This window comes from Musa acuminata, chromosome BXJ2-8 (genome assembly GCF_036884655.1).
Source record: "Musa acuminata AAA Group cultivar baxijiao chromosome BXJ2-8, Cavendish_Baxijiao_AAA, whole genome shotgun sequence".
NCBI lineage: Eukaryota > Viridiplantae > Streptophyta > Magnoliopsida > Zingiberales > Musaceae > Musa > Musa acuminata.
This window is the reverse complement of record NC_088345.1, coordinates 10893098-10910195: the sequence shown is the minus strand read 5'-3', so window position 1 is coordinate 10910195 and position 17098 is coordinate 10893098. Positions and strand designations below refer to the sequence as shown.

At 39.6% G+C, this 17098-nt stretch overlaps 2 protein-coding genes across 5 annotated transcripts; both read right to left on the bottom strand.

Moving 5' to 3' along the window:
- Nucleotides 1–487: 487 nt before the first annotated feature.
- LOC103994538 (auxin response factor 12) lies at nt 488–8654 on the bottom strand. 4 transcript variants are annotated; one of them, XM_065120909.1, is made up of 15 exons: nt 8147–8654; nt 7941–8056; nt 7772–7849; nt 7634–7690; nt 7390–7545; nt 7201–7285; nt 5327–5417; nt 5056–5220; nt 4845–4967; nt 4617–4692; nt 3501–3648; nt 2217–3127; nt 1949–2139; nt 1598–1722; nt 488–802 (listed from the first exon to the last, which is right to left on the bottom strand). In XM_065120909.1, exons 1-14 carry the CDS (start codon nt 8187–8189, stop codon nt 1641–1643), a joined length of 2322 nt encoding a protein of 773 aa, XP_064976981.1. In that variant the 5' UTR covers nt 8190–8654; the 3' UTR covers nt 488–802; nt 1598–1640. The 4 variants fall into 4 exon arrangements, with proteins under 4 accessions (XP_064976981.1, XP_018685927.2, XP_064976982.1 ...); XM_018830382.2 differs by having other exon boundaries at nt 7772–7870; nt 8147–8652; XM_065120910.1 differs by lacking the exons at nt 7941–8056; nt 8147–8654 and having other exon boundaries at nt 7634–7686; nt 7772–7860.
- Nucleotides 8655–10940: 2286 nt separating this feature from the next.
- LOC103994467 (tobamovirus multiplication protein 3) lies at nt 10941–16624 on the bottom strand. The gene is made up of 11 exons (XM_009414805.3): nt 16295–16624; nt 15866–15956; nt 15707–15759; nt 15527–15619; nt 15374–15445; nt 14761–14833; nt 14630–14675; nt 12964–13027; nt 12829–12882; nt 12640–12717; nt 10941–11290 (listed from the first exon to the last, which is right to left on the bottom strand). Exons 1-11 carry the CDS (start codon nt 16439–16441, stop codon nt 11198–11200), a joined length of 864 nt encoding a protein of 287 aa, XP_009413080.1. The 5' UTR covers nt 16442–16624; the 3' UTR covers nt 10941–11197.
- Between the last annotated feature and the right edge of the window lie 474 nt (nt 16625–17098).

The following is a 17098-nucleotide window of genomic DNA, read 5'->3' as shown; positions in this document are numbered from 1 at the left end:
ACGAAGTCTAGTGGAACTTTGATTTTATTTGACCTACTTATAATATTTTTCAATAACATTATTTTTTAATACAAAAATATTATAAATTATTTAAAAATATTATAAATAATATAATATTATATCTTTTTAGTTGTCTATATAGATCATTATAATACTAAATTTTTAGACTTAAAATTATTTTAATTAAATTTATAAATTAAATAAATTTTATAATATTTTTATTCCGATAATCAAAACATTGCAACAAGTCAAAACACTATAATTGATGAAAAAATAGTACCATTAGAGTTGGTGAAGGATATCTTGGATATTATTCAAAACAAAAAAGCATCATCTGAGAAAATTAAAAATAAAATATACTTAAAAAAAAAGACTTTTTAAGGCAAATCGCCTAATAGATTTTATAGAAAAACAAAACATGAGATGCTATAAACTTGCCACGCAATCATGTCACAACAGCTCCAACAAGCGTGCGCACACACACAAATACAAGTATAGATCACTGAGATCAACTTAATTAACCAGAAAGCAGATACAGTCTACTGATTGCAAGGGAGTTCTACAACACATCACTTGTTCAGGGTGTCGAATGTAAAACATAGTGCAGGCACTCAGAAAGTCACAATCATAATTACATGATCTAGTTTTGAGCAGATTATGATTGGCAACATATGTTACAAAGCATGGGGAAGGCAACACATAATATATAGAACCAGAGATGATTGACCTTGCAGATGTTAGGTGATGTCCTAACAAAAGATATCACTCAGGAGTAACCACTTGGGACATGCATACAGGAAACCTGGAAAGATTACGACAGCCCAAAAGAAGATGTTATTGAAGTTTCTTTCTGAAATTGATAGATGAAGATTCCATGACAGTAAGTCCTTTCCACATGTAATGATAGAAGTAAAAGTCAACAACATACTTGGTGCAGGCTTCAAAGAAATATACGACTCTTCTATGAGTAAATTTATTAACTTCCTGTCACTCTTTCCTGATGTTCATATGCATATGCAAGTTGCAATGTGTGGTGAATTTAGTTTATTAGCTTCCTGTCACTCTTTCCTAAATAATCCACACAAGTTTTGTTTGTAACTTGGTGCAGCTGAAATATGTGACTAAGTTATCTCTCTCTCTCTCGAAAAGAAAACACTGTAAATCTAATGGAATTTGCTCATGTCATGTAGTAGATGTCTTAATGATTTTATTTGATTCACTTTGAATGCTTTATCTATATGTGCATTAATAGTCACTGGGTGTGCAAGCACTACAACAAATCATCGTAAAGCAGACACAGAAACCTCCTAAGATGCATTCAAGTCATGGAAACTTCTATGACTTGATCTACAATTCCCCAATCTGTGCATAAAAATAACTCTATACCACCCACCATTTTTTTTAAAGATTTTTAAAATTTGCAAATGATATGGTTTTTTTTCATTTTAAAGAATGAAGAATGTCATTAGAATCAAGAGAATTGCTACTGGTGATGATGGTGAAGATATCAAAAATAACAATTGATAGTAGAGCAGAAAAGTCACAAGGATTGTCCAACTTTAGGTACTAAAATATTGATTTATATTACATAACATACCATTTCACTTTTCCTTGAGACTCAGGAGGATAAACTTGTGGACTCAATCAATCCCCTGCTTTCCCATCTTATGCAAATCTTCAGGAGAAAGTATTTTGATATACCAGACATTATTCACAAATGATCTGCATTGAGAATGAAATGAAGTTAACTCCACTATGAAACATATATAGTATGTACAATATTATATATGCTTCACTTATTCAGATACTAGGATGAGTTTATGCCTATTCTAAGAATCTCCAGGCTCCAAATTGTTTTCAACATGGAAGAAAAATTCATGCAGAAGTCCAGACCACTAAACTAGTTTTTATTGAACATGAATTGAAGATGCTGGAAAGGATATCTTACTCCCAGGGATCGTCTCCAAGGAGAATCACATCGTTCTCCCTGTCGACAAATACAAGCTGCCAGCCTGATCTATGAGGATCTTCCAATAGACCCCCAACTCCAAACATATGACCCAGCTCCACACGCAGTTCATCGTAGTTGCTGAACCGGGATATGTCTAAAGACCGTCCAACTGATCCAGACTTATAAACCTGCATGGGAGAGCACAACAACTTACAGGCATCCAACTTACAGATGCAGCACAATCACCAAAATTTGTAGCTGTTACCTTCACAAAAGTTTGGGATTGTGGACTGCTCTCTCCTGAATTTTGCAGTAAGTTTGATGATTCATCCAAATATCCATAAAGAGAGTTTTGAATGCATGAAGCAACATATGGCATGGCAGATGCATCACCGAGAGTTGCATTCATAGTTAAGTTAGGAGCTGCAATAGAGAGGAGAGAGGAGACATGATTCTGGAAACTAGGACAGTTTTGATTTCCACCAGAACCATCCTTCTCTGCAAATGACGGAAGAAGAGCTCGATCACCGAAAGGAGTCACCTGAGACTCATTGTGTTTTGGTTTCATTGGCTGCTGGCTCTGACCAAGTTGTGAACAGTTAAGAAGGTCAGTGTTCCCTTCAGGGTAAGTAGATCCAAATATACCCTGTACAGAACTTGATGTTGTGATGGGAAAGATATTAAAGCTTGAATCTGGAATGATCGGCTTCTCATAAAATTGAGAGGACAAACTCGACTGTTGCTGCGGGTGATTGTTGGGAATCTCAAATGTGTCTGCATAGGCATGTGTTTGTTGAACCTGCTGCTTGTGCTGTTCACTTAGTAGCTGCTGCAACTGTTGCTGTGGAAAAGAGGTTGGTTGGTTCTCTAATAAACGTAGTGATGGAGAACTGATGACCTGCTGAAAATCTTGATGCTGCAAATGTTGGAGAAATTGAAATGGTTGCTGATATTGTAAAAGATGTGGTCTCAGAATATCCACGCCTCGAATGGCCTCCAAAGCGGCAGCTGACATGGCTTGGTACTGACTGACCTCATTCCCTGGTAGCAACGGCTCGAGTCTCTCATGCATCCAGGAGCCCATACCAAGCGATGGGGAATTGAACGGATGCAAGCCTTGTTCACCAGCATCATTCCTCAGCCATATGGGGGCATTTAGCTCATCTTCTTTGGTGTCTAAGATTGCAAGAAAAGATACTCAAAGCATACAATGAATGGTCAATTTACTTTGGTACACTTCCTTATTAGCTATGACAGATGATTCAAAGGTATGGATGATCTCACAATTGCAGTAATGACAGCTTTAGCAAGTAGCAGCTATTGAGAACCGTTAAAGGTGCAACATTCTGGAGACTAATATCAGGATGATATGAGACTCATGCAAATGCCATTCCCAAGGTTAGATTATCAGTGAACAGAGGTAAAATAAGCAAATGATATAGTTTTACTTCTTCTTCTACATGCTTTTCAATAAAGAACAACAAGCAACACTAGGCATTATTTCATAATAAGTAAGAACAGTCTGTACTAGCGAAGCAAAAAGATATACCCTGAGAAAAAGGGCCTCCAAGATGCCAAGGGCGATTTAGCCTAAGAGGAAACAAAGACGGATACATGGGAAAGGTTGTTAGAGGCTCGATTTCCCACAATGACACTCTTGGCTGCCTCTCACCTGCTGTCGATTCATCCCAGCCAACCTGCAATTACTAGAACGGTACATATTACTTCAATAACAGCTAACAATTGTAACGAAGAAAAGAACAGCTCGTTTCTCGAACAAAACTCACAAGGTAACCCATCAATGGAAGAGAGCAAAGAAGGAAAGTAGAACCAAAGCCCATGAGATGGGCACCAAGTTATTACAAACATCACCAGACAGTCATTTCAAAACTTACCAAGGCAGCAAGCAATATCACATGTGCCCTTGAGCTGTTTATGACCAACGTGGGACATATAGCAAGAAAGGAGCAGTTCAAATGTAATCAAGGCAAAAGTGATATTACACGACAGCATGGAAGGATATAATCTTTTCTAAATTTTGGAAAATTTTCTTTTCTACCATGAATTGGTGGAAATCAATATTCAATATTTGTAAGATAAACCATTATGCTACCAAATCTTACATGCATATAGGTGAATTATCAATAAGAATTTCTAGAGATTACTGGATTTGAGTGTGGTTGTGCGCAACGTGTTTTTCTAAATTTCATTTCAAATCACATGCACCATTCACAAGTGCAACCCATGCTGCTGTGATAGACATGGGTAGGTTCTTACTAAATAGACAAACTTGAAGGCTGAAGCTAATGGTAATTGTTCGAATCATATGCTACAGATCGAGTGGAGCTGCTCATATGTTGCAGCAGGAAAAAATATATAGAATTGGAGATCATGCTTGAAAACTCAATAAATGATAGTCAAAGCATGAGAGTAATATGTGCAGGTAGTAAAAAGCTGATAAGTTAGGACTATCTGTTTACAAAGTTTAATGGACAGAGGAGATATTGATAATAAAATATTTTTATGATGTGCAATAACCATGCAGAGCAGCAAAAGGATATATCACGAATTCAGCTAACAGCTAATTAACAAATAAAAGTAGACCTTATTCTGCTACTTGATCCAGAATTTATATGAGAAATAGAACCTACATTATAATATTTACCTTGACCGATCTCCAATGCGAATTTGGCCAGCGTACAGGATCCAAATCACTTGTGCCAGTAATTGTTCCCATATACCTTCGCTCAACATGAAATTGAATAAAAAAAAATGTTTCAGAAACCCTTAATCAACAAGAATCATCCAGCTGAGCTCACAAACCAGATGGTTTCATGATGTTGTACCATTTTGTGAGTAAAACCACGAGAGTTGAATACATGGAAATAATTACCTGCGAATACTGCATTCTTCAGTCTCAAAGAGCATCCGAAATCGCATCCCAGCTGACACACGTGTGTGAAATACAGCCTTAACATACTTAGAAAGTGGTATCACGAACTCAGATGGATTTGCCCTACGAAAATTTCAACCAGGAATAATCAATGAACACTTGTACATGTACAAGAAAAAGACAATTGCATGTACAAGAGTATGGCAGCTGCCTTGGATTGTAAAATACTGTAAAACAGCCGTTTGTAGCAGCAGCATGAGCTGCTGCAGCAAGCAGCCCTATATGCATGCTGTCACTTGACAAAACTGATGATGGCATCACAGTTTGAGGACGATTAGCACGCCTGATTCCCAACAAAAGCTGATTCTTTTCATTCCTAAAGACAATGCACAAACTCATATTTTATACATCAGAAGAAAAGGAGAGAGATTCCCATCTCAATCATTATGCATCACGGAAGAACCAAAACAAACTAAGCAAACCAGATAAAAAGAACAGAATCCCCAGCGACTAATCTCTTGGCACCGATGAACACACTCCAGCCTGTAGTAAGCAGATGCCTTTTCGGTTGACCTGCAATCAGAAGATGAAATACGAAGCAAATCTAAAAAGTGACCAACATAGTTGCAGTAGGTTTTTATGGTCAGCCATCTGAAATAATAATTTTCATATTCCTCCAAAACCAACTTAGATGCATATAAGTAAATTAGCAAAGTTGACAAATAAATCTGATGCTCCACATTTTGGACTATTTTGCAACTTAGATGGGAACAACACTCAAGGTGGCACAGTAGTAAAAGTTCTCGTTCAAGCTGTCAAAATCTGACCTTTAAATAAAGGACTGACGCTGCTCTTGTAACTAGTTAACTTTTGTGCATGAAAGGATAGAAGGATCCAAATTGCGAGCAAATCTTAGATTAGAGTGAGCAGCAAACAGATCCCTAGGGATCAAGGTCTTGCCACTAATGTAGTATGAGATCTCGTTTAGTCTGACACTAGAAGAGAAAGAAGGTTTGTGACGACATATAGCTTGATTTATCATTTTCCTCTTTCGTACTACAAAAAAGAAGCCTCACGCTATGTCAAATTGTAATCAACTTTCAACAGATCCCTGACATCTATAGGCTGTCTAAATGCACTTTTCCTCAGCTCCAGGTTTTATTTTTGAGAAAATAAGATGAGAAAGAAAGATAGAATTATAATAATACAAAAATAAAATAAAAAAAAGAGATAACTATCAAATATCTGGCTCAAGAAAAAGCTTGCAGGATAAACATCACACACTCCTCCACATGTCTCATACTTGAACGGAAAAATCATATTATTGAAAAAATAACCGCTCACACATAATGTGTGAAGACATCCATTCATTATTTTCTCCTTTTTTTAATAGATCTTGAAGGACAAGAGAAAATAAAAACTTACAAAGAATAGGCAGAATAATAACACAGCATAAATCATGACATCAATCATTGCAACACTATTTCTCCAAAGAAAATAAATTCTCATATTTGATTGGGAGAACAAGTTTCCTTGTTATGATACTCATCGATATATTTCCATCTCTTTATAACATTCCAATAAAAGCCCCCTGATGATCCTATATCGCCCAAATAGCAAGCCTTGTAAAGGGTGAAATTTGAAGTTAAAAGTATCCTAAAACTAGTCGAGTTAGCAAACCTAAGGAATGAAATTTCATGCTCCTCCAAAGAAGAAATGATGGTAAGAAGAGTGCTAGCTCGATGCAAAACTACAAAATTTTAGGAACACTTGAAAATGGCCATGACCTTCATAGTAAAAAAAAAAAGAAAAAAAACCTAGCATCACAGCCCAATAGCACCCATCAAACCATACTTTTTTACTCCCATATTCTGATCAAGAAATCCTTTCTTACTTCGTAGTAATAAGTTCTCGTTTAGACTTCTACACCCAAGAAACGTTCTTCAAGCTTTCTTCCAAACCTAGACTCTGTCCAGAATTAGGTGCCCCCATATTTTCTTGGGAACAATTACATTGACTATAGTACTTTGGCCACGAACCAATTATTCTTTTGGCTTAATCAATTCATAGCCTGACACATTGTTCTTCGGAAACTTAAGATAAGGGCCAATTGGGAGCGGACAACTTGGTTAGGTTATTTTGTTTATTTACCAAGTTTAAAGGTACAAGAGAACCCCAAGAATTTGCATGCCTATTCTCTTGGACAGGGAGAATTAGTACACTTAACAAAAAAAATGTTTGTTCCAGTCGATTTTTCTTAATTCTTATTCATGTTCCGAAAAATGAACTAAGAACACCAACCAATTGAGATTTTGGCTAGAACAACATCTGATGAGGCCAGGACGGCTATACTTACCTCGGTAGATGTGCTTGAACTTCCATTCAACACCGTGAAGGTCACGGGCAACAAGCTCCTGAGCTGGTGGCTGCTGCGAGAAATCCTATAACATCCAATGATGAAGCAGCACGGTCGATTAGCTCATTTCCCCTGCTTCCAAAAAATTGCCATTGAGAAATTTATACATTTTTCATTTTGCCAACACACCAGGGGAGGGAAGACTTTCTCAGCTGCTCGACGACGCACAGAAAACCCTCCATGTGTGCTCGTATCACTTGCCGTTAGAGTCTTGCAGAAATAATTCACTGGCTGCTTGCTTACAACGCCCATCTCAATAAGAAAATAAGCATCTTTCTGCTCTTGCTGCAGACAATATCAATTACGTCCAATACCTTCACCTAAGGAGAAAATACAATCGAAACATAGAAAGTGCATATCTCATTCGATTTACCAGTCTTAAAGGTTGCAAAGTCATCTGAGCATAAACTTCATCTGTTTCTGGATCTGCCTACAATATGTACAGCCACCAATTATTCTTCACATCTAGAAATATTGAAATCCGGACACGGAAATTACTGCAAGAACTGACATGCATCGTGACATTGTGGAGCTGGCAAAACAACTGAGGGGGCAAGCTTGGGTAATTAGGGATATGACCCTCCGCTTCCTTGTTTGTCGACACAGCAACCTAAAGTAAAACCAGCGTCAACTTCTCTGGGGAAGAAAGAAGAGAAGTAGCCAAAGATCGGATCTTTCACCTGCTCACTATGGCCCTGGGGGAAGTAGACAACCCGAGTACCGGCTGTCGGTAAGCACACAAGTGGTCCAGCGCAGGCGTGCCAGAGCTCAGAATTCAAGCATCTCTTCTCCTCCTCTGATATAACACCATGAGGACCACGGTCTTTCATCTCGGCAAGAGGATAGGACTAAGGTGCAATAAAAATACGCCAAGTAAGGGCGCTACCTTCTGGTTCTTGCTGACCGATACCTACTGTGGAAAGCTTCATCTTCCCAAGACGACTCAATTCCCTCGCCGCAATTCGATGAACCGAACCAACGTCAAGAAGTGGAGCTCCCAAGAACACATCAAGAACTAAGTTAGGGTTTCTCCAAATCTCCTCAAGATGCCGAAACAACTAGATGGCAGACCTAACTCTCAAACGTAGAAATGCCGACCCCGACACCGCCTTACAAATGCCACGTTCTTGAAGGAAAAGATGCGATCTGAACAGCTCCGAGCTACGAAGAACCGCCAACGACGCGGAGGAAACTGGCGAGTAAGCGCACTCCCTTGTGGTTCCGGGAGGAGAGGTCATCCGAGCTCGGAGAAGCTCTCGTTCCTCGAGATCGCCATGGGATCCCCGTCCTCCTCCCCCCACCCCTCTCCCCAAGAATCTCTGAACCCGAAACAGTAGACGGCGGAGCAGCGATGGATGGATCGATCAAGATTTCAATATTACCCACCCCCTCGCCAAAAACACATCAAATCAAATTTCTCGCCTTTTATCGCAACCGCGTAGAAGGAGTAGAAAACGGTTCATGCGGAAAGTGCATCATCACCGACGGATTCTCATTTCACGGATCTCAAAGAAGATCGAAGATATCGGGCGACGGATGTCGGCACCGCATACAGCTTTCTATGCTCGATCGCGACCGAACTCTCATCCAGAGACGTCGTCGCTGTGGCGAAAGGAACAATAATTTCGGTACCATTTTTCTGTGTCCATCTCACATACGCGGTGGGGACAGCGGGGCCCAGGTCCTCGGCTTCGTCTCAGAGGATAGGTAATGCATCGGGTTGCGGAAAGTTGGCTGCAAACACGTAAAACCGCGTCCAAAACCCCCCCACGGCAAGCTGTGTACCCATCAAGTGTCCTAAAGCGGTGAGCTGGGACCGCGGGCGCCCGCTAGGTGACACACGCGATGTGACATGTGTACTTAACTCCACGTGGGCCTGTCGCTCGCAGCCAGTTCCGTACGGACGTCGCGGTCCAGAGGAGACTCGGCTACAGTTTTTGTGTTCCGAAAACACCCCTAACCTTCGCGAAAATAACGAACAGGGCGACGACGCGCGCGGGCCCGGTCGATCCACGAATTATTGCGCTACCAATCACCGGACCGGTCAGGACCGGGGAGCAGCGAGTCAAGGTCCGTGCACGCCCGCTTCCCGTCACTGACGTACGGTTACCGTACCCCCTACCTAAACAAGAAAGAAACGACCAGAGGCAAGCGGGGGAACGGTCGTACATTTTACTTCGCACATCGTTCCCATCGGAGTCGAATTAGATTCCTAGAGATGAGATGTGATGTATCACAAGACAAGAGGGTGACAGAAGTTGATAATGTTAAGATACCTTTGAAGCATTTACACAAACGCTTGGCGGGTCATTCTTTCGGTCAATTCAACTCTTGTTATCGACAAAAGAAGCGTCAGCGGAAGGACATCAAACGTCTTCAAGCTGTGGCAGATACATGTAAAAGATGAGTTACTTTCGCTCTCCACATCTTCACAAAACAGAAAATCATCGCATACCTTCTCCGGCATGCAATTTCAATCTGTTGTTGGCTTTGATCGAGGAGCAAAGCTATCATTTCGCCAGTTAATGGGAAAGCTTAGTCGGCAAGACATCTCCATGAAAACTTCGTCCTGTTGGCAAACTTGCCTCTTTCATCCACCTGCTGCAGCGTGAGAACCACACAGGGGTTGGGCACGACAGCTTTTCGCAGATGGGAGCAGACATAAAAGGAGTGCAGTTTGACTTGATGGAGCTTCAGATGCTTAAAAGGAAATCGCCATCATGTCACTCATTGACCGAACGACAACCAGACATGTCCTTTCGCTTCGTATCGGAAGTGGAATTAGTGTTTGGCCAGGTAGTCTTTTCTGTGGCAGGAGCCCAACTCATCTGCAGGATCCAGAAATCATTTCTCATTGATCATCAACCCAACTAAATGGAAGATGGGTCACTTTTTGGACCATAATGACACAACTCTGTTGAAGAATGAATGCTAATCTGCATGAGGAAATGTAAACAAACACTCAATCTAACTTGAATATGGCACAGGGTTAAAAAGACTACATAGTCCCCATAAGTATCAGATGCTTTTATGGATAGTGATGTGTAGCTAACAAAATGAACACACAACAGAGATAAAACTTGCCAAGTATTCATTACCATAATCTAAGCTGACAATGACCAAAGTTCTTATTGCCATAATCTAAGCATAATAAAAGCAGGAAACAGCAAGTCAAGGACATTTGTACCAAAACACCAGTCCTTCTGAGAGCTCCTTATTCCATATATATATATATATATATATATATATATTCCAGTAATCAAAAGTAACTAACCTTCAACACCTTGTGAACAAGGACTGGTGGTTGTTGAGAGAGAGAGAGAGAGAGAGAGGTCTAAAAGATGATACCTTGTAGCTGCCTTCTCATCAAAGGAGCTCTCAGAATTCTCCACTGTGACATCTCAACATTTCCACCCAGAGGTATGCACCATTTCATGGATACAGTTGATCTTTCTTCCTCTTGGTCTTTGTTTACAATTATTCAGCCATAATGCATCCTTAAACAGCTCGACAAATTGGTACATAGTAGTATTCAGTATAGCAGTCCAGAGCTGATTGTGAATTCAGAACACCAGTATATATATATATATATATATATATTCCAGGCAAAACGTAAACGTAGACTGTGAGCAAACATTGCATGAGATTTCAAGCATCTATGTGTGATTGATTCACTGACAAAAACCAAAAACCACACCCCCCAAACCTTAATCTGCAATTAATTTCACAAAGAGGAATATCAACTGAACTGGCATGCCACAATTTACATATCTACAGTCTCCACATGTACATAACACTCACTCCAGAAACCAGTCTCTCCACCACCATCCAACAACATTATGGCATCTTTACATCCTTCATTCTTTTTCTCCTCGAGGGAGGATACACTTGGCGATCCTATGATCTGGACTCTTCGACTAAACAACCAAAACCCTGACTAATGAATGGGATGATATTGAGTGATTCCACGTCTTGGAGGTAGCTTCCTTAGGATAAAAAGAACGAGAGATGAGGGTATAATTTCCACTAGCTGCACATCAAATAGAGGAGTCAAACACATGAATAAAGTACATAGAAAGTTCAAGCAACCCGTTGTGAATGCATGTCTCAAAAATAAAAGGATGAAAAACTAGAATGTAACCACAAACAAACTTCAGTACAAAACTTTAAAGCTTTAATTGGTTCATGCAGGTTTTCAACAACTGAAATTTGAGGAACTGACTATTTTATTTTTAAAAATATATAGTTTATTCACTTGCAGGTTAGCCGGGTTTCACATAGCCCATTTGTTCAACTAGTGACAGACACTCCAACCAAGTTAATTTTAGCCCTTTTGTTAAACAAGCAGCCTAATCCCATCAAGCCTTGGGTCTTGTCAACTATTTTACGACTATAGTTATGTGCTTGCCACCTTTGTAAGAATTCAAATCTTGGTGCAGAAGTAATTTACATAATGGTTCGGAGCCAAGTAGGCAATAAAGACCCCGAGACCAACGAACCTCAACTCAAGTGGTTTAAGTGCCACTTTTTGTACTGCAGTGAACAATATATTATGAGGTTAAACCAAGGTGAGTAGACCATAATTTTTTTCCCTTAATATTTTCATAAATCAATGTACTAAACCTTAGGTGGATGAAGTGCGATGTCTCAGGTAGAAAGTTGGCAAATATAAAATCAGACTAAACCAAGGAGGATACACCATATTTTCATAAAATTATACGAAAAATATATTTGTTAACAAATAGAATAGTGTCGGTTATATAGGAGGAATAACAAACTGTGTGGGGCATTCTTGTGGTTAACAACAGTTCACTAATGAATAAGCACCTTTAATTCTCTACTTCGTCAGAGAATAATAAATAGTTTGAGCCTCCTTTTATTATCTAGAAACTTCTAGAACTGCAGGCTTAATAAAGTTATAGAGCATAGATCCATGTATAACTATGATTTTCATGATTATCCAGTCCTAGTTCTGGTTTTCAGTCATACCTTGCTTTTGTTGGCTATTATCATTTTTTCCCAGTTTTAGAACTTATTAGATGAGTTCTATAAAGCTCAATCACTACTCGAATGGTCAAAAGCATGAAACAGATATGTCTAAGACTTGCCAACATGAGTGATATGTTAATCTTCAACACGATAAGAAACAGTCAGTTGGATATTTAATCATATCATTATGAAGAAATGAACAGAAGGTCGATGTGACTTCTGTTCAACGGATGAAGTGTCTCAGCTTAAACCAGAGCTTTAAAATAATTTAGAAAAATAAACACTGATACGACACCTGTAAATGTAAAACAATAATCAGAATGTTACCAACCAAAGCTCATTATTTGTAGAGCCTACTTCTATAACTGCAACAAAAAGACAAGTTCATACCAGGTAGTAAAGGAAGTTCAAAATAGGATGGTTGAGAACATCAAGGTCTGCAGCTTTGTCAAATGCATTAAAGCACATCTGTGAATCAGAAAATAATTTAATGCAAACCATTATTCAAAAATCACTTGATTCGTCGAATGGGTTAGGAACAGAGAATAGCAGTAACTGCACTACAGGAATCAAACTTACCATTATGCATCTCACTAAAAAGCAGGAGAAACATATAGTTGCTACATAACCAACCTACAAAAGCAATAAGTCAGCCAGAAGAAACTACAGACACCAAAGAGCTCTACCGTTCAATATAGACAATTTTAGATATACCTCCTGTAACTTTTTCCGTCTCCCTCTTGATTCAACAGGGAAGCGTTGCAACATCAGAAAAAGCCTATAAGTATCAACAAATAAAACTAGTTAAAAGCTGTAACCGAGTAGAAATATAAAAATGTGGAACACATGTGGTCAAATCAAACCATCAAAAGGCTAGTAGTTATAGACCCTAAGAAGCATGCTAAATTGTCAGTCATCCAAAGAGGACAGAATCCTCCTTCCTAAATGGTAAATGTGCATTAAAAAAGAATGGGTAATCCCACAGTTCGCATAAAAAAAGTCCAATTCTAGTATCTGCATTAAAATCTCATTAGACTGGTATGTACCATCTATAAGGTCTGATATGCTTTGATAGAACAATAAATAACCAAAAAATCACTTAACCCCACTGAGAGGTGCAGTTGATGCATTGGTATATCAGCTATGGTGCTCAGACAAATCAATTCACCCATCATACCCATGTCAACATGACATGACATGTGTGCCAGTGTCCGATATGCAGAACAATCAGAGAAAGTCAACCACAAAACAACTAGACTTAAAGTCCAGACTCAATTGACTGTGGTCAGTTTAAACAGAACCAGGCATATCACCAGCCATTGCTGCCATGGGAAGGCATGCTGCCCACTGTTTCTCACCAATGCAGTGCATGCAATCACCCATCATTGCTGCTGATGCTACAAGAAAGATATGGAAGGAGATAAAGAAGCAAAGTCAGTCAAGGATTCCACGAGTCCTTAGGTTCAGTAGAAGTTTGTTGGCATCCTCGACTGTCCTGTTAATATAAAAAAAGTAAAATGTAAAACAGATGAGAGGGAGGGAAAGGAAAAAGGAGAAGAGAAGAGAAGAGAAAAAGAGAGAAGAAAGAATAAAAAGTGACGAGGAGAAAAATAAGAGACGAAAAATCATCATTATTGTAAACTGATTTAATTTTCTTAAATTTATTTCAGGCTTTATGATAATCTTAAGAATAACTAAATACATCTTTTACAAATACAAAGTTTCTTTAAGTATATTTACATGTTTAGATAATTATATGTGACCTAGTGTCATCGTACATGAATTTTATATTTGACCGCTTCTCAACCGTAACAGAATCATGTCAAAACACTAAAATTCATATTGCAACCAGCAATGATAACCGGGTTCACAGAACATAGCGTACGTATATTATGTCAAACGAGTATATTATAGTCAAATTACCATGGTATTTGAAATTATGACACAAATGCAAGGATCCATATAACTCAATTTTAGTACTATGATAGCCAGCTTCAACAGTTCTTTGGACTACATGGTTCAGACATCCAAAGCACATCCTGTAAGCTCATCGGCAGAAATGGATAGACAGTGCTCGTCTTATCTGGACTGCATCTGCAGCCAATCATTATCGCCAATAGCTTGAGAGCATACTGAGGAACTTGAAACATTCAGCAACAACAAAACTAGAAGTAACCAGTTCGCTTCTCATATTATAAAGAAGACAATAATAAAAGCTAATCATAAGCAACATACTTTAGGTTAAAGTTACACAAGTCACCAACCAGAACTCATTCATAATCCAACACGAGTATTGGCAGTGACAGAATTACAGAATGATGCTCAAAGACATTCAGACCAAATGGATGATATGATGAAGTACATGACTAAAAGCTATTACCTCCCTCCATAAAGGAGAAACCCAAGGGCAGCAAAGAATGAGACACCTGTTAATACAAATTTGCTCAGTTTTCCACTAGCATAAGCTGCATTAACCAAAAAGATAAACCAACCCAGGTATTTAAACTATACCTGCAAAAAACAACTTCGACAATACAAGCACAGGCTGAATGGGCTTCCACCAGAAAAGCAACCACAAAGCTATCTGTAAGAATTTTTGGTTAGGTAAGTGAAGAATTACATGTCAGACCAATTGTACAGGATTGTCTTCTTATCCAAAGAATGATGCACAGAAAAGGACATTGAAAAGACTTGTGAACTGTATAAGGTGAAAATCCCGACAAAATAAGCAGAGACAAGCCAAAGAGAAGGAACAAATGTAATAAGAAAAAGTAATTTCAGTTTACTAATAACCAGAGTTAAAAAAACAAAAAAAAAGGAGAAATCTAGCAGAGTTTGAATGAAGTTAATGAAGGCACGATAATCTTTCCCACTAGGTTTATCTCTCATCTTTCCATTATTCTCTCATCATTTGCTTAATAGGGAGCTTAGGAGAGAGCTTGTGGCTAACCAATTCTATAAAACATGATCTAAGAGTAGAAGAATATCTAAAATACAAAACCATGATGGCTATTTTATCCGTCCCAACTTCTATTTGTAATTCTCTTTCCACCACAGATCTACTATAATACAAGAAAAAGAGGCAGACAAGATCACCTAATCCAGGGTGCAATATCAAAATTACCTGTATGGAATAGATGACAGAGTTAATTGCATAAAAAGTTGGCCGGAGTCTATCAGTCGATACTGCACGTGCCTGTGACATTTTTATGCAGTAAAAATAAACTGATAAGCATCAGAACCATTTGAATAAGCGAGGAAAACCCTCCCAACAAACCTGATAATATATCTCAGCCCAGAAGAGCACCAAAAGTGCATAAGTTGTGAAGAACGCAAGGCTGGGAAAATCAAGAAGAACATGTTGAAGCACCTGAAAGGGAGCAACAGTGCGCTAATTGCTACAGAAGCCTGAAGCTGTACGCTCAAAACCAGCAAAAGAATGAAGTCAAACAAAAACCTCGGGCCTTATGCGTTGGACACTCCTGCGAAATGTAAAGACAGCTGATCTCACTGCAATCGAACACCAAAGCAACATGAGCAGAAGATCATAATGCGCGAAGGCTCCACTGGTGCTACCAGATGCGTGGAAATCAAATGGAGAGGGATCCGTGCATACCACCATTTACCAAGAAATTCAAGAAATGGAAGACCTTTTGCGTCGTCCAACCGTACTCTGGAACCCTACATTCGATCCTAATCAGTTGAATCTGCAAAGTTTGATCTTTTAGTCCAGTTTTCACAACTCCAACCATCTACTCTGTAAATCATAAAGAAATCAATACTTCTTCCCCCCAAAAAAGATGTAAGATTTCAAACCTTTTTCCCACCAAAAAAACCCTCAAATATTCGAACAATTTTAAGAAAACCTAATAACCTCAGAAACAAGAAAACAATCTTTTTCCCTTTCCTTGCGTCTTTTGAAACACAAAACTTTCTAGTCGAAAGAAACACCAGGGCGCGGCAATGAGATCAACGACAGAATCCAAAAAAAAAGGAAGGAATTAGACGGGGGGAGAGAGAGAGAGAGAAACGGTTGGAAGATTACGAGGGCGACGGCAGCGACGAGGCCATAGAGCAAGGCGAGGATATGGAAGATCCAGTCCTGCCACAGGGCAGAGTTGTTAACCTCGTCCCACCAGTTGGAGGCGCTGCTGACCACGACTGCCGTCACCTTCGGCACGGATGGGGCCATCGGACTCGTTCCTCGGGTCTCACCCAGGGATAGGGTTTAGAACGCCGCGAATCAAGGGTGAGGGGTCAATGGATCGGCAGCGCCCGGGGTCCGGAGATGAGAGACCGGGAGGATCTCGAAGGCGGAGCGAGATGGTAGAGACGATGCGGGCAATCTAAGAAGGACGGGAAACCGAAAGGGGAAACCGCCGAATGCTCCCAAATTAATCTCGAGACAGCGGACCCAAATTACAGGACGGGTCTACCCGCAAGCATACCTCTATATCTAACGTTGTGGAGCCCACAAAGAACATCCAACCATTAGAAGGGGGTATCAATCGAGCAACGATCCGACACCCAACGATTATGGATTCTTGGCACGTGTTGTTGCAAGGCAGGAACAGCTTGGCTTCGGTGGCCTCCGCTCCACGCTTGGAATCGCGTGCGGGCTAAAGAAATCGGAGGTCGGCATGTTACAGGTCGGGTCGTTCGGTCCATCCGACCCGTTTAAATCGGGTTCGGGTATCTCGAACAAACACAAGCAGAGAGAGACGGGAGGAGACCAAAGTAGGAGAATGCCATTCATGAAACATATATTAATTCTCCGACTTGGCATTCCATCAAGCATCATTATTCATGAACTTAGCTATTTGATCCAAAATTCTATCGACTGTCACTG